Source organism: Triturus cristatus, chromosome 2_2, assembly GCF_964204655.1.
Source record: "Triturus cristatus chromosome 2_2, aTriCri1.1, whole genome shotgun sequence".
Lineage (NCBI taxonomy): Eukaryota > Metazoa > Chordata > Amphibia > Caudata > Salamandridae > Triturus > Triturus cristatus.
Window position 1 is genome coordinate 462,205,245 of NC_140582.1, and position 14,813 is coordinate 462,220,057.

The 14,813-nt window shown below is 45.1% G+C and overlaps 1 protein-coding gene across 12 annotated transcripts in view; it reads right to left on the reverse strand.

Annotated features, from left to right (window-relative positions):
- BLTP1 (bridge-like lipid transfer protein family member 1) overlaps positions 1-14,813 on the reverse strand; it is a 1,988,102-nt gene that overhangs the window by 721,307 nt on the left and 1,251,982 nt on the right. For all 12 annotated transcript variants that reach the window (XM_085641559.1, XM_085641555.1, XM_085641564.1 and 9 more), the window contains 2 exons: positions 6,056-6,153; positions 5,568-5,753 (listed from right to left, as the gene is read on the reverse strand). In XM_085641559.1, coding sequence (XP_085497685.1) covers positions 5,568-5,753; positions 6,056-6,153 — 284 coding nt within the window. The remainder of the gene's footprint in view (positions 1-5,567; positions 5,754-6,055; positions 6,154-14,813) is intronic.

Here is a 14,813-nt window from a genome sequence, read left to right on the forward strand (position 1 = left end):
TCCCTGCCTACTGTACAGTTAACATATGTGATGACAAGTAATGTACCATACTACACAAATTCTTAATTAAAATAAGCTTAACATATTTTTTTCAAAAGGTTCGCCAATAGGTTGGACAATGGCCGGCGCAGGGAACAATTTTGACGAAGGTCGTGGTGGGTTCAATTCAAAGTCAGATAGCACTATGGATGTATATCTTCATCTGGCATTGACAGCGTCTGCATCAGTGGCAATGCAAATGGGAAGGCACGGGAAGTGGCACTGGAGCAAAAGCAGGCACCATAGTCGGTGCTGGACCCGAAGAGGAAACAAGAGGCACAGAGGGTGCCGAGGACAGACCTGCAGGTGGAAGAGAGACTCTAGGCCTCTGCAATACCTTGGGGCCCAAAGTCACACCAGTGGGTGCAGGTAAAGTGCCAAAGATCCATAGCATAATCTCTCTGAAGGCTTCTACTTGCTGCAAAGTTGCAGAAAGACATAGGAAATCAGGGTGCGACGGGACTATACTCAGAATCGGGTTTGAAGGAGATCAGGAGAGAAAGCAAGAGGCACAAGGATGCCCTTGCGCCCGCTCTGGAATTCAAGCGAGGTGGTAAAGGGCTTTTTCCACTTTAATGTCTTTTTTTTTTCTCTTAAACTTGCCCAAAGAGTTTGGCCGCGATGATGACCCACAGCAGGAACAACTTCGGGAGCGAGAACTGGACCATCCTTTTCAATTCAACAGTTCATGGTGTGGAGTCTTCTTGTGCTTAGCGATGTAGAGTTTGGCTTTGCATTCCTGTATCAATCAATCAATCTGGGAATTTTGAAGCACGCTACTCACCCGTGAGGGTCTCAAGGTGATTGGAGGAGGAGCGGAGGGGAGGTAAGCACCTCCGTTCAGTCGAAGAGCCAGGTCTTGAGTGTTTTCCTGGAGATGTTCAGAGAGGAGGCGCGTCTGACGTCTATCGGGAGCTGGTTCTAGGTTTTGGCCACGATGTAGGAGAAAGCCCTTCCACCAGGTCCGTCTTTGCGGATGCACAGGGTTTTGGCAAAGTCGGCAGATCGGAGGTTTCTCTTGGGTATGTGGAAGGAGATTATCTCGTTGAGGTATTGGGGTCTGGTGTTGAGGAGGCATTTGAAGGTGTGGGTGAGTATCTTGAAGGTTACTCTCTTCTCGACTGGGAGCCAGTGAAGGTCTCGCAGGTGTTGGGTGATGTGTTCTTGTCGAGGGATGCCGAGGACGAGCCTGGCTGCGGTGTTCTGTATGGTCTGGAATTTGCGGAGCAGAGGCTTGTTGATTTTGGCGTAGAAGTCGTTTCCATAGTCCAGTCTGCTGGTTAGGAGTGCGTGGGTGACGGTTTTGCTTGATTCGGGTGAGATCCATTTGAAAGTCTTGCGAAGGATGCGGAGGGTGTTGAAGCAGGCGGAGGTGACGGCATTGACAATATGCCCCTACTCCTCCCTGTTTGTTTAAGTACCACATTGCTGAAGTGTTGTCCGTCAGGACCTGAACTGACTGACTGCGAAGGGAGTGAAGAAAGGCCTTGAGAGCCAAAAGTATCGCCCGCAATTCTAGACGATTGATGTGAAGCAATCTTTCCTGTGGAGACCAAAGGCCCTTGACCTCCAGATCCCCCCACATGAACTTCCCACCTTAGAGTGGAGGCATCCGTTATCATTGTGGCCACCGGAGAAGGAGGTGGAAACTGCTTCCCTTGAGACAGGTTGTCTGAAACACTCCACCATAACAGCCCTGCTGCAGTATCTCTGAAGAATCTGATCACTCCCTCAGATCTCGGTTGTGTTGAAACCACTGCCTGCGGAGGCACCACTGAAGTGCCCACAGGTGCCAGCATGCATGGTTGATCAACAGTATGCAGGAAGCGAACAGACCGAGCAGGCATAAGACCTTCAGGACTAGAACAACCGCTCCATCTTGAAAAATTGGAATCATAGCCTGGATGTCAAGAATCCTCAGAGGAGGCAGGAAAGCACGACTCACAGTAGTGTCCAGTACTGCCCTTATGAACTGGTTGTGCTGAGAAGGCACCAGGTGAGATTTGGGTACATTTATTGAAAAACCCAAGTTGAACAACAGCCATGCAGCTATTTGCAGATGATGCAGCACCATCTCTGACAACTTTGCCAGATAGGGGAGAACAGGAATCCCCGATCTTCTGAGATGTGCCGCTACCACCGCCATCACCTTCGTGAAGACCCGTGGAGCAAATGTAAGACCAAATGGAAGGACTGCAAACTGGTAGTGTTGAGATACTTCCGATGTGACTTCGGGATGGGAATGTGAAAATATGCATCCTATAAATCGAACGACACCATCCAATATTCCTGCTGCAGCACCGGAAGAACCTGAGCTAGGGTCGACTTCTTGATTTTTTCCTATTTGAGATACAAATTCACGATTCTTAGGTCTAGGATCGACCTAAATCGTCCATCCTATTTAGGGATCAGGAAATACCAGGAGTAGCATCCCTGACCCCTTTCCTGCTCTGTTACAACCTCTATCGACCTTTCTGTAGTAAAGACAGAACCTCTTGTTGCAGGAACAACAGATGGTCCTCCGAGCACCAGTCCTGGCGAGGGGGGAAAGGAGGGGGAATCTCCCGGAAAGAAAGGGCTAATCAATTTACGACGATATCCAAAACCCAGACATCTGATGTAACAGATCGCCAATTTCATAAAAATTGGGATACCCGACCTGCTGCCAGGCCTGAAAGGAAGTAGCCTTGCCAAACCTTCGAAATCTATGGTGACCAAAGCCTCTAAGCTGGGACTGCAGACCCAACGATCTAGCTGTGGCCCTACTATCCTTAAAGTGCTGTCAAAGAGACAAGAGCCATCAAAAGGCAAGTCCAAAAGGGTGGCCTGCACATCTGGAGGAAAACCAGACCCCTCCTTAGCCAGACATGCCTCCTAGTGGCCACTGAGGAACCCATCACTCTAGCAACAGAGTCAGCTGTGTCAAGCCCAGATTGAATGACTTGACAGGCTGCAGCTTGAGTGTCTGACAGAACCTCTGCAAAATAGCCCTGAACATCCTCTGGAAGCTTCGGGTTGACTTCCTTATCCGAATCCATCAAAGCATGAATGTAGCGACCCAGCAGGCATGATGCATTTGTGGGTTTTAAGGCCATACTGGCTGAGGAAAACACTTTCTTAGCTGATTGTTCCATCCTCTTAGATTCCCTATCTCCAGGCGTGGATGGGAAAGAGCCAGTAGACTGCTTTGTAGAGCATGACGTCTGAACTACTAAGCTCTCTGGGGATGGATGTGCAAATAAGAAAGCCAGATCCCTAAGCGCTACTTTGTACCTTCTCGACACCGATCTTGACACAGCAGGGGCAGTCATAGGCTTCTGCCATACCTCTAGGATGGGCTCCGTCAAAGCCTCCTTAAAGGGGAGCCGAGGCTCCGTCACAGAAAAAGGAGAGTGAAGAACCTCTGTCCAGATGTTTGACTTGATTTTCGCAGTAGACAACTGCAAGTCCAGTAGATCTGCATCAAGTACCTTGGCGTCAGGAGACGCCAAATTCCCAGGGTCATCAGCATGAATGACATAAAAGGTGACTGTGCAAAGTGAGGTGGAAAGCCGACCAGGTTGATAGACAGTGGTCCCATGGGGCCAAAAGGCGCACCAGTGAGGTTAGCAGGCCTGGCAAACATGCTGAACATCGCATTCAAGAAAGGGAAGGATCAGTACCGGGAGCCGTAAAGGGTGGGTACGTATCCAGTACCTACTGGTCACGGACAGCGTGAGGAGGCTGAAAGACAGGCTTCAGCGCTGGTGACACTGGAGCCAGAGATGGAGTGGCCGGAGGCAAAGGCGTCGCTTCCTTAGCGAGAGTGCCTGAGTAACCTGAGGAAAAAAGGGAACGTGATACTTCATCCTTTCTGTGATGCTAAAGTATAGGGGACCCCGACTTCGGAGTCTTATCCTTGGACTAGCGACACCTGGACCCATGGCGCCGCTTCTTCTTGTGCTTCCTCGATGACTTCGAGGTGTGTGGAGGTGGTGACTTAGACTTCAATCTCGGCCTTCTTTGGCCCCTCTTCTGCTTCTTCACCCTGGCCATGAACAATTTGGCCTCCCTCTCTTTGAGGGCCTTTGGATTCATGCGTTGGCACGATGAACACCCCTCGACGTCGTGGTCCGACGGAATGCACCGACGACGATCATCATGAGGGTCAGTGATAGACATATGACCCCCGCATTCCCTACAAGGCTTGAAGCTATATTTCTCCTGAGCAGCCTTGCTTTGCTACAATTTCAGGAGAACCTGTAACAATGAAACTCTCAGAAATGGAGAGGCCTGGAAAAACCATTATGCGTCGACGGTGCGGAAAAAAGGGAACTGACGTCAGCACGCCGACAAGGTTTTCTTATGGCTCCGATGAGGTTGTGCAGGGTCGGGAATGGAGCTGTTCCATTGCGACGTCCTCATCGACGTGGGAGAGCTTTGGAGAAAAGTTTCCGTGGAATGCTGCATTAGGGGTAATTCAAAAGGTGAGGAATCCAGAAGGTGAGGAATCCACAGGCAGATGTATCCATCAGTATTGCTGCCCACAGGTCGCCATCAGAGTAGCAGACTGCAGGACGTCCATGGATTTCCGATCTGAGTGACTTTTTTTTCTCTAACAACTCATCCACTTGGGAGTTGAAAAAGATATTCCCCATTGAATGGAATGTTAAGGAGGTGTTGTTGGGCGCATCGGTTTGAATCATAAGATGCAAAGCAGCATAGCAGGACACTGGTGTTCACGATGAGGGAAGAGGCACCATCAAGTTCCTCCAAGTTGTCAGACATCTCAGAGGATAACTGCTGCTCCATTTTTGAGTTCACTCAACAACTTTCCCCTTCGGTACCCCAGGTCTTTTTACACCTAAAGGCGAGGCAGAACATATCAGGGAGAAGCAGAGGTTGCAAACACATTATTAGGTTCCCCACGAACACTTCACTTTCGTCAAAATTAGGAGGCTGTACGATCAAACAACCTGCTACTGCTTGCATTTGCCGGGGAAAGCACTGTGGAGATCAAAGAAACTCGGCAAAGTAGCAGAATGGAGTGTCGTGGCCGCCAGGTGAAGCAGTTGGTAGGAGTGTTTGTGTCAGTAGAACCGTCGCAAATAGGTCAACTGCACAGTTTTTGTTATCCAAGTAGTCGCTCGCAACAGTGGGGTAGTTAGGTCTGAAAAAGAGACAAGGAAGGCGTCAATCTCATTTCCTTTGCTGAACACGTTCAAACCCAGTGGTTGAAAAAAGACAATGTAAGATCGAGTTGATGCTCATGTGCATTGTGGAGTAAGGGAGGAGACACAGTACATACTGTGAACCAAAGGAAAAATAAGTTGTAATGCCCAAGTACAACATTAAATGGCAGATATGCAGAGGATGCGTAACTACAGCCACCAAAATGCGGTGACAAAATGTTTAACATTAGCATGCCAAATAGAGGGGCAATCTTCATGCTAGAATTCTTTCTAGCAAAGCTAATGTATTGTTATATATGAATGCTCACTACTATATCAAACCATTAAATAAAAAACGCCACTTTAGGCCTTACCAACCTGGTGTTTGACAATCTGTCCTAATGCAAGATTTAATTCCACTTGGCACTTGCCGAACAGTTTCAAATAGCTGCTGCTTCCTGGCAGTGCTTTGGTCTGCATTCGGTTTGAGAGTTCCAGTTCTATTCGTCCAGTTTCGAATCGGACCGCTCTCATCGATGGGGTAGTAGCAGTCACTTGGATAAGCTGTCAATTAATGAAAGAAAAAAGGGGAAGTTAGCTAGAAGTATTTCTATAATTATTGTAAACGCATACAGAGTATGAAATTTATAAGGTACACATGGAAAACAGCGGAGATGGATGGGACAAGAAACAGGTCAACTGAGCATTTGTAATCATGCAAACTGATGTGGTTTAGTGAAAGTCAGTATATGTACAGTTTAGTAATATGAGCAACATATTTAAAGGACCAGGGTCACAATAGTGACCTGACGAGTGAGTTAATGCTGTATGTGGAAAAAAAACTAGAACATTTACTTTATGTTCACCTTAAAATGCAGGTTCAGAGAGTATAGCAGGATTTTGGGCTTTTCTCCATCAGTTGTGACTTCATGCTCATTCCAAAGAGGAATAGGTTGCTCTCCTCCTACAGAAAGAATTCAGTTAGAGAGTGAATTTTTTTTTACTTTTTACTGTTACAGTTAATGAAAAAAATAACTTTCAAGAAAAAACATAAGCTTGATAAAAAACATATCAAAGTATTAATTTATATTACTTGCTTTTTAAAAAACAAATTTTTCCAACAGTATGGCACCTGTTCATCACAACTCCTCATCTGTGGCAATAAGTATTTAGTATTAATGCATTAAATGACCAGAGCTGACACCTGTCACAATCATGTTTTCTTTACTATAGCCATATGTAAAATCGGACAGTTCTGATGTTACTAAGAGGAGTAATACTTAGTTCTAATGGATGGCTTATCCGTCTTGCATGGTTATGTACACTCCTCTTGAGGCATCTGTGTGTGCACAGCTCTCTTTATGTCCTTAGGTAGGGACTTTTAACTATTCATTAAAAAATCCAGATTTTTTTTTATCAGCTATCTAGCCATAGATTTACTGGGGTGTTTGAGATCATTGTTCCGTTGCATGATTCACTTTGTTAAGCTTTAGATGTAGGTCAAATAGCCTCACATTTTCTTCTAGAGTGCACTGGGATAGTGAAGCATTCACAATGAACTCAATAATTATGAGGCATCCAGGTCTGTAGTTCCAAACAGATCCAAATCATTATTCCTCCACTACCATGATTGGCAGTTGGTATGAGGATCTAGCAGTAATGAACAAGTTACCTACCTACAGTAATGCTTATTATCTAATAGAGACTCTATCTAGTCGCGGATTCCTTACCTCAGATAATCCCCAGGTGTCAGACTGGATCCGGAAATATTTATTAAGCAGTGCCCCTGCACGCTGGTAGGTGGAGTCATCCATGACAGAACTGACGTGCACAGTGCTTATATAAGTTCCACCCCTGCACGATGCCAGCTTCTTTTCGTGACTTTCTACGCTAGAAGTGCGAAGTGACGAAGAACACTGACCACTAGTGTGTTAAGCTAAGGTCCGTCAAAGGGAAACAATCCTGCACTCTGAAATTCATTCGCAAAGCGGGAAGAATGGGTGGGTCAGTAAGGAATCTGCGGCTTGATTGAATCTTTACCAGATAAGGCGTTACCAAAGGTAAGTACATTTTTCATTAGATAGAGACTTCTAGCCGCAGACTCAGTACTTTAGAACAGATCACTCTAGGCCTTGGGGTGCATGGGGTGGTGGCAGATGCAGCACTTGGCGTAGAGTTCATGTTCCAAGCACCTGAGGCACACCAAAAGTGGGTCTATCACCGGCATCTGTCGATGACGGTCACCATATGGTTTGAAACCAGCTTTCCTAGATGACATCTTGATGCACCAGGAGACAAATCTTGACAAAAAGTCGAAAAAGGGTCAGTCAGAAAAGACTGGAGGTAGCTCTTCTCTGAGCTACACTGACTGGTGCGGAAAGAAAAGAACGCACGTCAGCATGCTAGGGTGTCACCTATATAGGCACAAAGCAAGTCGCCCTGGCAACAACAACGCTAACAACACCACGCAGAGGTGAACAATGCCATCTACTAGCGCACAGGGGAACTGCTCACAAAAAATTCCCAATGTAGTCTGATGCCTGGGGATTATTCTATGGTGAGGAAACTGAAATGAAATGAAATGAGGATTTATTGAGCGCGATAGCTACCCTGAGGCGTCCCAGCGCTAACGGACAGACGTGTGGTGGAGAATTAAGAGCTTAATCAGAAGTGTTAAAGAGTAGGGTTTTTAACTGTTTACGAAAGGGGAGCAGACTAGGCTCTGATCGGAGATGAAGGGGGAGAGCGTTCCATAGTTTGGCCGAGTTGTAGGAGAATGATCGGCCCCCACATCTGACTCTTTTGATCCTGGGGATAGTGATGAGGAAAGAAGAGGTTGATCTGAGATGTCTGTTTGGTATGTAGGGGATGGCCAGTGGATGATTAATAAGGGCGCCGGTTTTCCAGAAGGCTCGATGGATGATGCAACGGCTTTTAAATTCAATTCTTTGCCTTACTGGTAGCCAGTGAAGATTTTTCAGTCCGGATTTGATGGAGAGTCGGCGAGGGGTCTGGAGGAGAGTACGGGCTGTGCAATTTTGGATGACCTGGAGTTTATGTAGGGTGACCTGAGGGGCTCCCAAGTAGAGGGCATTCCCAAAATCGAGGCGCGACAAAATCAGACCTTGGATCATAGTCTGTCTTGCCTGGAAGGGTAAAAGAGGGAGGATTTTCCGAATGAGCCAGAGTAGACCGAAACACGTAGCTGAGAGTTTGGCTGCTTGGCAACTAAAGTTAAGGGATTTGTCCAGCCATATGCCAAGGCTTTTGATGGAGTCCTTGGTTGTGGGGGCGGATCCGAGGCAGGTGGGCCATAGGTGATCGATGGTAGGACTGGGGGGGTTACCTAGGAGCATCAGCTCGGTCTTGTCTCCGTTCAATTTGAGACAAGACGATGTCATCCATGAGTACACTGCTTCCAGACAGTCCCTCAGATAGTTGGGTGCGGTGGGTGGCTGGTTGAGGGCTACCACTAGCTGAGTGTCGTCTGCGTATGTGATTATTTTTATTCCAAAAGGATGGACAATCTCAGCTAGGGGGCTCATGTATATGTTAAAGAGCGTAGTGCTCAAAGAAGAGCCCTGAGGCACTCCGCACCCAAGGGGCTTACTAGGGAAGATGGTTTCACCCTCGAAGACCCTAAATGAACGGTCTGACAAAAAGGACTTGAGCCAGGCCAAACGCTCTCAGAGATTCCTAGGCTCGCGAGTCTTTGCAGTAAGATGGTATGATTTACAGTGTCAAAGGCGGCACTTAGGTCAAGGAGGATGATGGCAGCAGATCCTCCTTGATCCATGATCTTCCTTGCCTCTTCTGTAACTGCAATGAGGGCGGTCTCGGTCCCATGCATGGGATGGAATCCCGTCTGGGAGGGGTCGAGTAGATGGTTATTTTCTAGGAATTCAACCAGAGCGCTATTGACGTGTTTATCAAGGATCTTGCTTAGCCATGGTAGTAGAGAGATTGGCCGGTAGTTCACTGGGTTGTCTGGGTCCAGGTAGGATTTTTTAAGGAGAGCCTTCACCATGGCCTGCTTCCAGGGGGATGGGACAGTCCCGGTGGACAATGAGGCATTAAGCAGGTTGAGGGTAGTGGGTAGGATGTGATTGATTACTGTCAGCAGATTGCATGGAGGCGCTGGGTCGTTGGGAGAGACGGATTTCACCTGACGCATGATAATTTCAAGCGAGGTGGGGTCAAGAGGTGGAAAATTCCTGAGTGTTACTGGGGTACAAAGTCTAAGCTCACCCTGCTTGGTGGATGGGATGGGGGGTTGGATGTGGGGAAAGGAGGTGTAGATGGTTTGTATCTTTTGGAAAAAGAACTCAGCTAGGTTGTTACAGCGGGTTTGTGCATTAAGGGGGTTGGGGGGTTTGTCTGGCAGCTTGAGAAGGGTTTTCGCGATTTTATATATTTCCTTGGGTTTAGAGGCGGCTGTATTGATTTTGTTTTCAAAGAAGGTTGCCTGCGCGATGTGAATGTCGTTTTTGTATGTTCTTATTGCGGCTCTGTAAGCTTTTTTCGCGGAGGGAGAATAATCTATTCGCCACTTCCTTTCAAGTTTTTTGCAGAGGCGTTTCTTTTCCCGTAAACCAGGGGAGTACCAGGGAGCGGTTCGAGTATTACGTTTTGACTCTGTGCGTTTTAGAGGGAGCACGGAGTCAAGTGAGTTTGAGATCCATTTATTATAATTTTCATTGGCTAGAGTGGGATCGGATGTGCTAGGTGGTGTGTAGGTCTCGAGACTTGTTACCCACTCAGACTGGGAAAGTTTTGGCCAGTTAGAAGTCTCTATCGGCTAGAAGTCTCTATCAGATAACAGGGTTTGGTTTCATCAAATAGGTTGTTGTACAATATAACCAAGTTGCACATTGGTCTTATCTGTCAGCAGGGCACTGTTCCAGAGATTTTGTGGTTCATTCAGGTGGTGTTTTAAAAGTCTAAGCAGTGAAGCAATGCTTTTTATGTTTTGGAAAGGAGTGGCATTCTCATGACTACCCTTTCACAAAAGTTTTCAGTATTTGACAAATGACAGAATTATGAGCTCTAACATTTAGCGAATTGATCTGTAGTTCCCTTCCTTTGCGATCTCTGTGAGCATTATTTAAATGATGTAGTCTGTTGTTAAGGGGAATTTGCTGTGACTCCCACTTCTGGGAAGAATTGCAACCATCTTGGACTTTTTCCCTTTGTAAACAATCTCAGAGTGAAATGATGGACTTTGCACTGTTGGGACATTACTTCATAGCCCTTCAAACATTCTGAGATGTCACTGATCTCTTTAAACTTGGGCATTATGTACTACCACTTGAATGCTGCAGACCCAACATACATGTTTATGATGTTATATGCATGTGAGATCTTTTCCTAAAGAACAAGTAATCATGTGCACTTATGTAGCAGCACCTCATTCTACTACCTTCGCAGCTGACAAAGAAGCAAAATGTATGCACTTAGTTTTTCCACGCGAGGCGTCTGAGTGTTGGCTAATCTTTTTGATTAAACGATGACAATGTGAAAATTATAGGTGTGTTATTTGTTATAGGATATTACACTTTTGTTCTGTTAAGACTGATAAACTAAATGAATGTTAGATGTATATGTAAAACCATACAGTATTAAAAGGGTGTACCTTTTGTGCATGAGCGTAACCTACTGAAGATTTCTACTTCCCACTCTACTTGGGTCTTTTTGCTAAAACATACAATTTCTGCTCATTAACACAAAGGTTTGTTAAGCCGATTAAAATGGTGCAGTACATGGTGATGGGAATATCAGTTAACTGTAAATGTGCAAAGTAGCAAAAATTGGTATTGTAAGACGAATAAAATAATGGAGCCAAATGCTGAAAGTAAATGTTAAAACAAAAGGAAAAGTATTCCGCATTTTATTCCGGGGGCTAGAATTTATTGAGATACAAAAGGGTAAACATTTCTGTGATAAGGTGAAAGCAGAAGGAAATTCCTCTGAAAAAAAGGGAACATCAATCTGGAATATGGTGTGAATCTAAGAGATAATAATGAAATTGAGTTCTAAATATGCACTCCTTTCTTATTCACAAAATCAAGTATCTCTGTATCACAGTATGGATTTGCCTCTGTACTGAGACACAATTCATAACCAGCATGGAAATTTGGCGGGACAAAAATAGATATTTGGCGGCATTATTGTGGCACTTTATTTTACTTAAATCAATGGCAACTGTTTTAGCAGAGTATTCCACTTTGAAATAGGCATGTTTAAAGTGGCTAAGAGTGTTTATTTGCTATATTCTCCTTTGTGGTAACATTCTGGATCATAGGTTAAGACAAGAACAATAGCACTAGGTTGCTGGTCATCTTGTTTTCTATGGCACTGTGCTGACTTGGGGCAAGCAGATCCAAGCCCCAGAGCCATCTGCTGTAGGACTCCACATTTTGAAATGTAACCAGATTGGTTGAGGAAAATTCTAATTGCTTGGCGAAACAGTTATTGACAAAGCGACTAAGTGTGGCTCTTGTATAAAACATGCATGAAGTGGTACACAACAAACAGGCACAAATGCACGGCTAGATCATAACACAGGCCAACGCCATTCATTTCAATGAAGCTCATCTAACATAAAAGTGCACATGTACACAGAGCAATGAGCATTACTGAGGCAACTCAGGGGAGCATTTAGTGTCATGGGGCTCAGAGAAAGGGTCCTCAGGGGTGAACTGGGAGACATGCCACATAACAGTATAAGTTGCTGGCCACTAGGGGAAGAAAGAGAACACTGATTGTTGTGCATGAGGTGACCACTAGATTTCTTGCATCAGAGGAGGATGTACAGGATCACATGGTGATTACAATGATTGCACATGATGATGTACAATAGTGGGTGGTCTGTGTTGTTGTGACCCTAGTTAGTGTGACACCTTCAGACAGTTTGACATATTTTCGCCAGCAACATTTTGCATACTGGGATTTATATACCCAAGTCTTCAAAATGCGAATTTCTAATGGCAACAAAATAGAAGTGTCTGAAGTTTTAAAAAATGATGTAAAATATAAAAATGTCCAAAAATCTCGTGGCTTGTGCCATTTCTCAGCTACACACATGGACAAATAGATGAAAATGAAAAAGGTGTATTTTCTCCTTATATAATTTGAAATAAGTTTTTCTGAAAATATACATTCCAGTCTGAAAAAACAATTGTCTTTAAAATAACTCCCACTGCCTTCTGCTCCCTTTAAAGCGCCCACTCCCCCTTATTCATCAGTTCCTCCTTGGTTGTTGTTGGTTGAAGTTAGGCCCCTTTTCGTTTTATGAGCTCCATCTCAGTTTTTGCTGGCCTTCTCACACACAAAGGTTTGTTGCCACAGATTTCTTTTACTGTGCAAACCAACACGCCGAAAGTGGATATTTCAGTTTAAATTACATTTTGTCAGTAGTCCATCTTCTGATTAACTTGGGGTCTTACCCTTAGTTTTTATGTCTCTCCACACGTGTACAGTGCACTGCCCTACTCTTCCTTGTTTTGTTTGTTATCATGGGCTCTTGGTCAAGATCACACATTGTCTCTGCGGCTTCATTCTAGCCTTTTGTAGACATGTTCCATTGCTTGCTTCCAGTCGCTTATTCACACCCAAGGACTCCATCCTTAGGCTTTGCTCAAGCATTTTATTGACTGCTAATCTTCGATGACCAAAGAAAACAAAATACACTACACTGTCTGACAGCCAATGGCGTAACCTGATTCACAACATCAAAACAATTAGTCAACAGCGGTAAGTGCATTGCGGAAACCCCGACTCCAGGGAGAAATCTGCACGCAAAGTTCAATGAGTGAATGTATTCCAATTCATTATTGAATTAAAATTTTAAGTTTCTGATCGTTTATCGGTTTTAAAGCTTCCCTCCCATTGAGCCCCTTACTGTGTACCTTCCTGGGCTGCTGCAGTCTCTGCTTGTGATGACTCTGTTCTGTGGAACTCCTACAAGAGGGCCAGGCTTTGTGAATCCTTACAACTGCTTCAGATGCATTGAAATAGGCCACTTGTACCATGTTATGTTCACAAAAGCCTATCTAACAGAGCTTGAGGGGTGCTGATAAAATTGTACTAATATTTGCTTTTGGCACTGAGGCCGCTGGTAGCTCGCTCTCTTTCCTCTGTTTCTGTCTCTATCTCGCTCCTCCTCACCTGCTGAAATCCATGACTTCAAGAAACGACTCTTACCCTCTTTTACCTCTCCTTTCCTTCATTCGTTCCCCTGTGAAATGGGTCCAAAAAAGAAAAGAAAATCCAGAAAATATTGTCTTTTTCAGACATTTTTCCCATCCAAAGTGCAGCTTCTGAACAGAGAAACAAAAAGAAAAAAAATGTCCAAACAAGACAAAGTGGCCAGATTGTTTTTATTCAAACCCAAACACATTAGTGCCACTTTACAGAGTTTGCCAGTGAAGCACTACTTTTGTTTTCTCGTCTTTCTTTCAACAGCATTGTTTTCCCCTTTGTTCTGTGAGGTGCCCGCATCCGAAAATGGAAGCTCTAAAGGTGTATTATTCATATCAATTGGCAGGGCCCATTGACATGATTGTACATTCCCTTCTGTAATTCCTACTAAGGCAGGAAGAAGCAGGCAGCTATTACAGCTGTACGGCCCCACATAGTGACATGTGTGCGTACAGCTAATAAGATGGCACAATTTTTCTGCACCCAAAAAGATAAATATTCCAGTCATCGTACTCCTCAGCTGATTTCGCAGATCGCAAAATAGCAAAATGAGAGAGGGTCTGAGAATAACCATTGAACAAGTTAGAAAAAGTTACTTGCCTTTGGTAATGCCTTATCTAGTAGTGATTACATCTAGACACAGATTCCTTACCTTTTAAATTTCCCCAGGTGCCAGACTGGATCACAACGATTTTTCGTGAGCAGTACCCCTGATTGCCACTAGGTGACGTTGATCGGCTCCGTGTCCGTGCCAGAAGTGACATCGTGGTACCTATATAGGCGTCATCCAGTCACGCTGACGTCCGTTACTTTTCACAACTTTCCACACCAGAAGCACAGAGCCATGAAGAATACTGACCACTAGTGTGTCAAAACTAGGGCCCTGAAAAGGGTTTTATCTGTCCCTACACATCAATTTATAGAGGGGAGGATGGGTGGGTGGGTAATAAATCTGCAGCTAGATATAGTCTCTACCAGATGAGGTGTTACCTAAGGTAAGTAACTTACTCATCCAAAAGAGACGTCTAGCCGCAGATTCCTTAACTTTTGAATAGATACCCAAGCAATACCATCCCCAGAGGAGGGTCTGCAAACTAATTCCAGAAGAGAAAATACTGCAGGACAGAACGGGAAAAGTGCCCATCCCTGTGGACCTGACTGTTCAGACAGTAATGTTTAGTGAACGTGTGCAGGGACGCCTACGTTGCTGCCCGACAGATAACCAGGCCCAGAACTCCGTGTGCTAACGCAGCTTTAGCTCTGATGGAAAGAGCTGCCCACCTTCAGGAGGCTGCTTCTTGGCCAGTGCGTAGCAGATCTTGATGCAGAGCACGACCAATCTGAAGATGGTCTGCTTCTGCACTGCCAACCTTTGTTCGCACCAACATACCGCACGAAGAGTAAGTCGTAACCTGGAACTCTCGT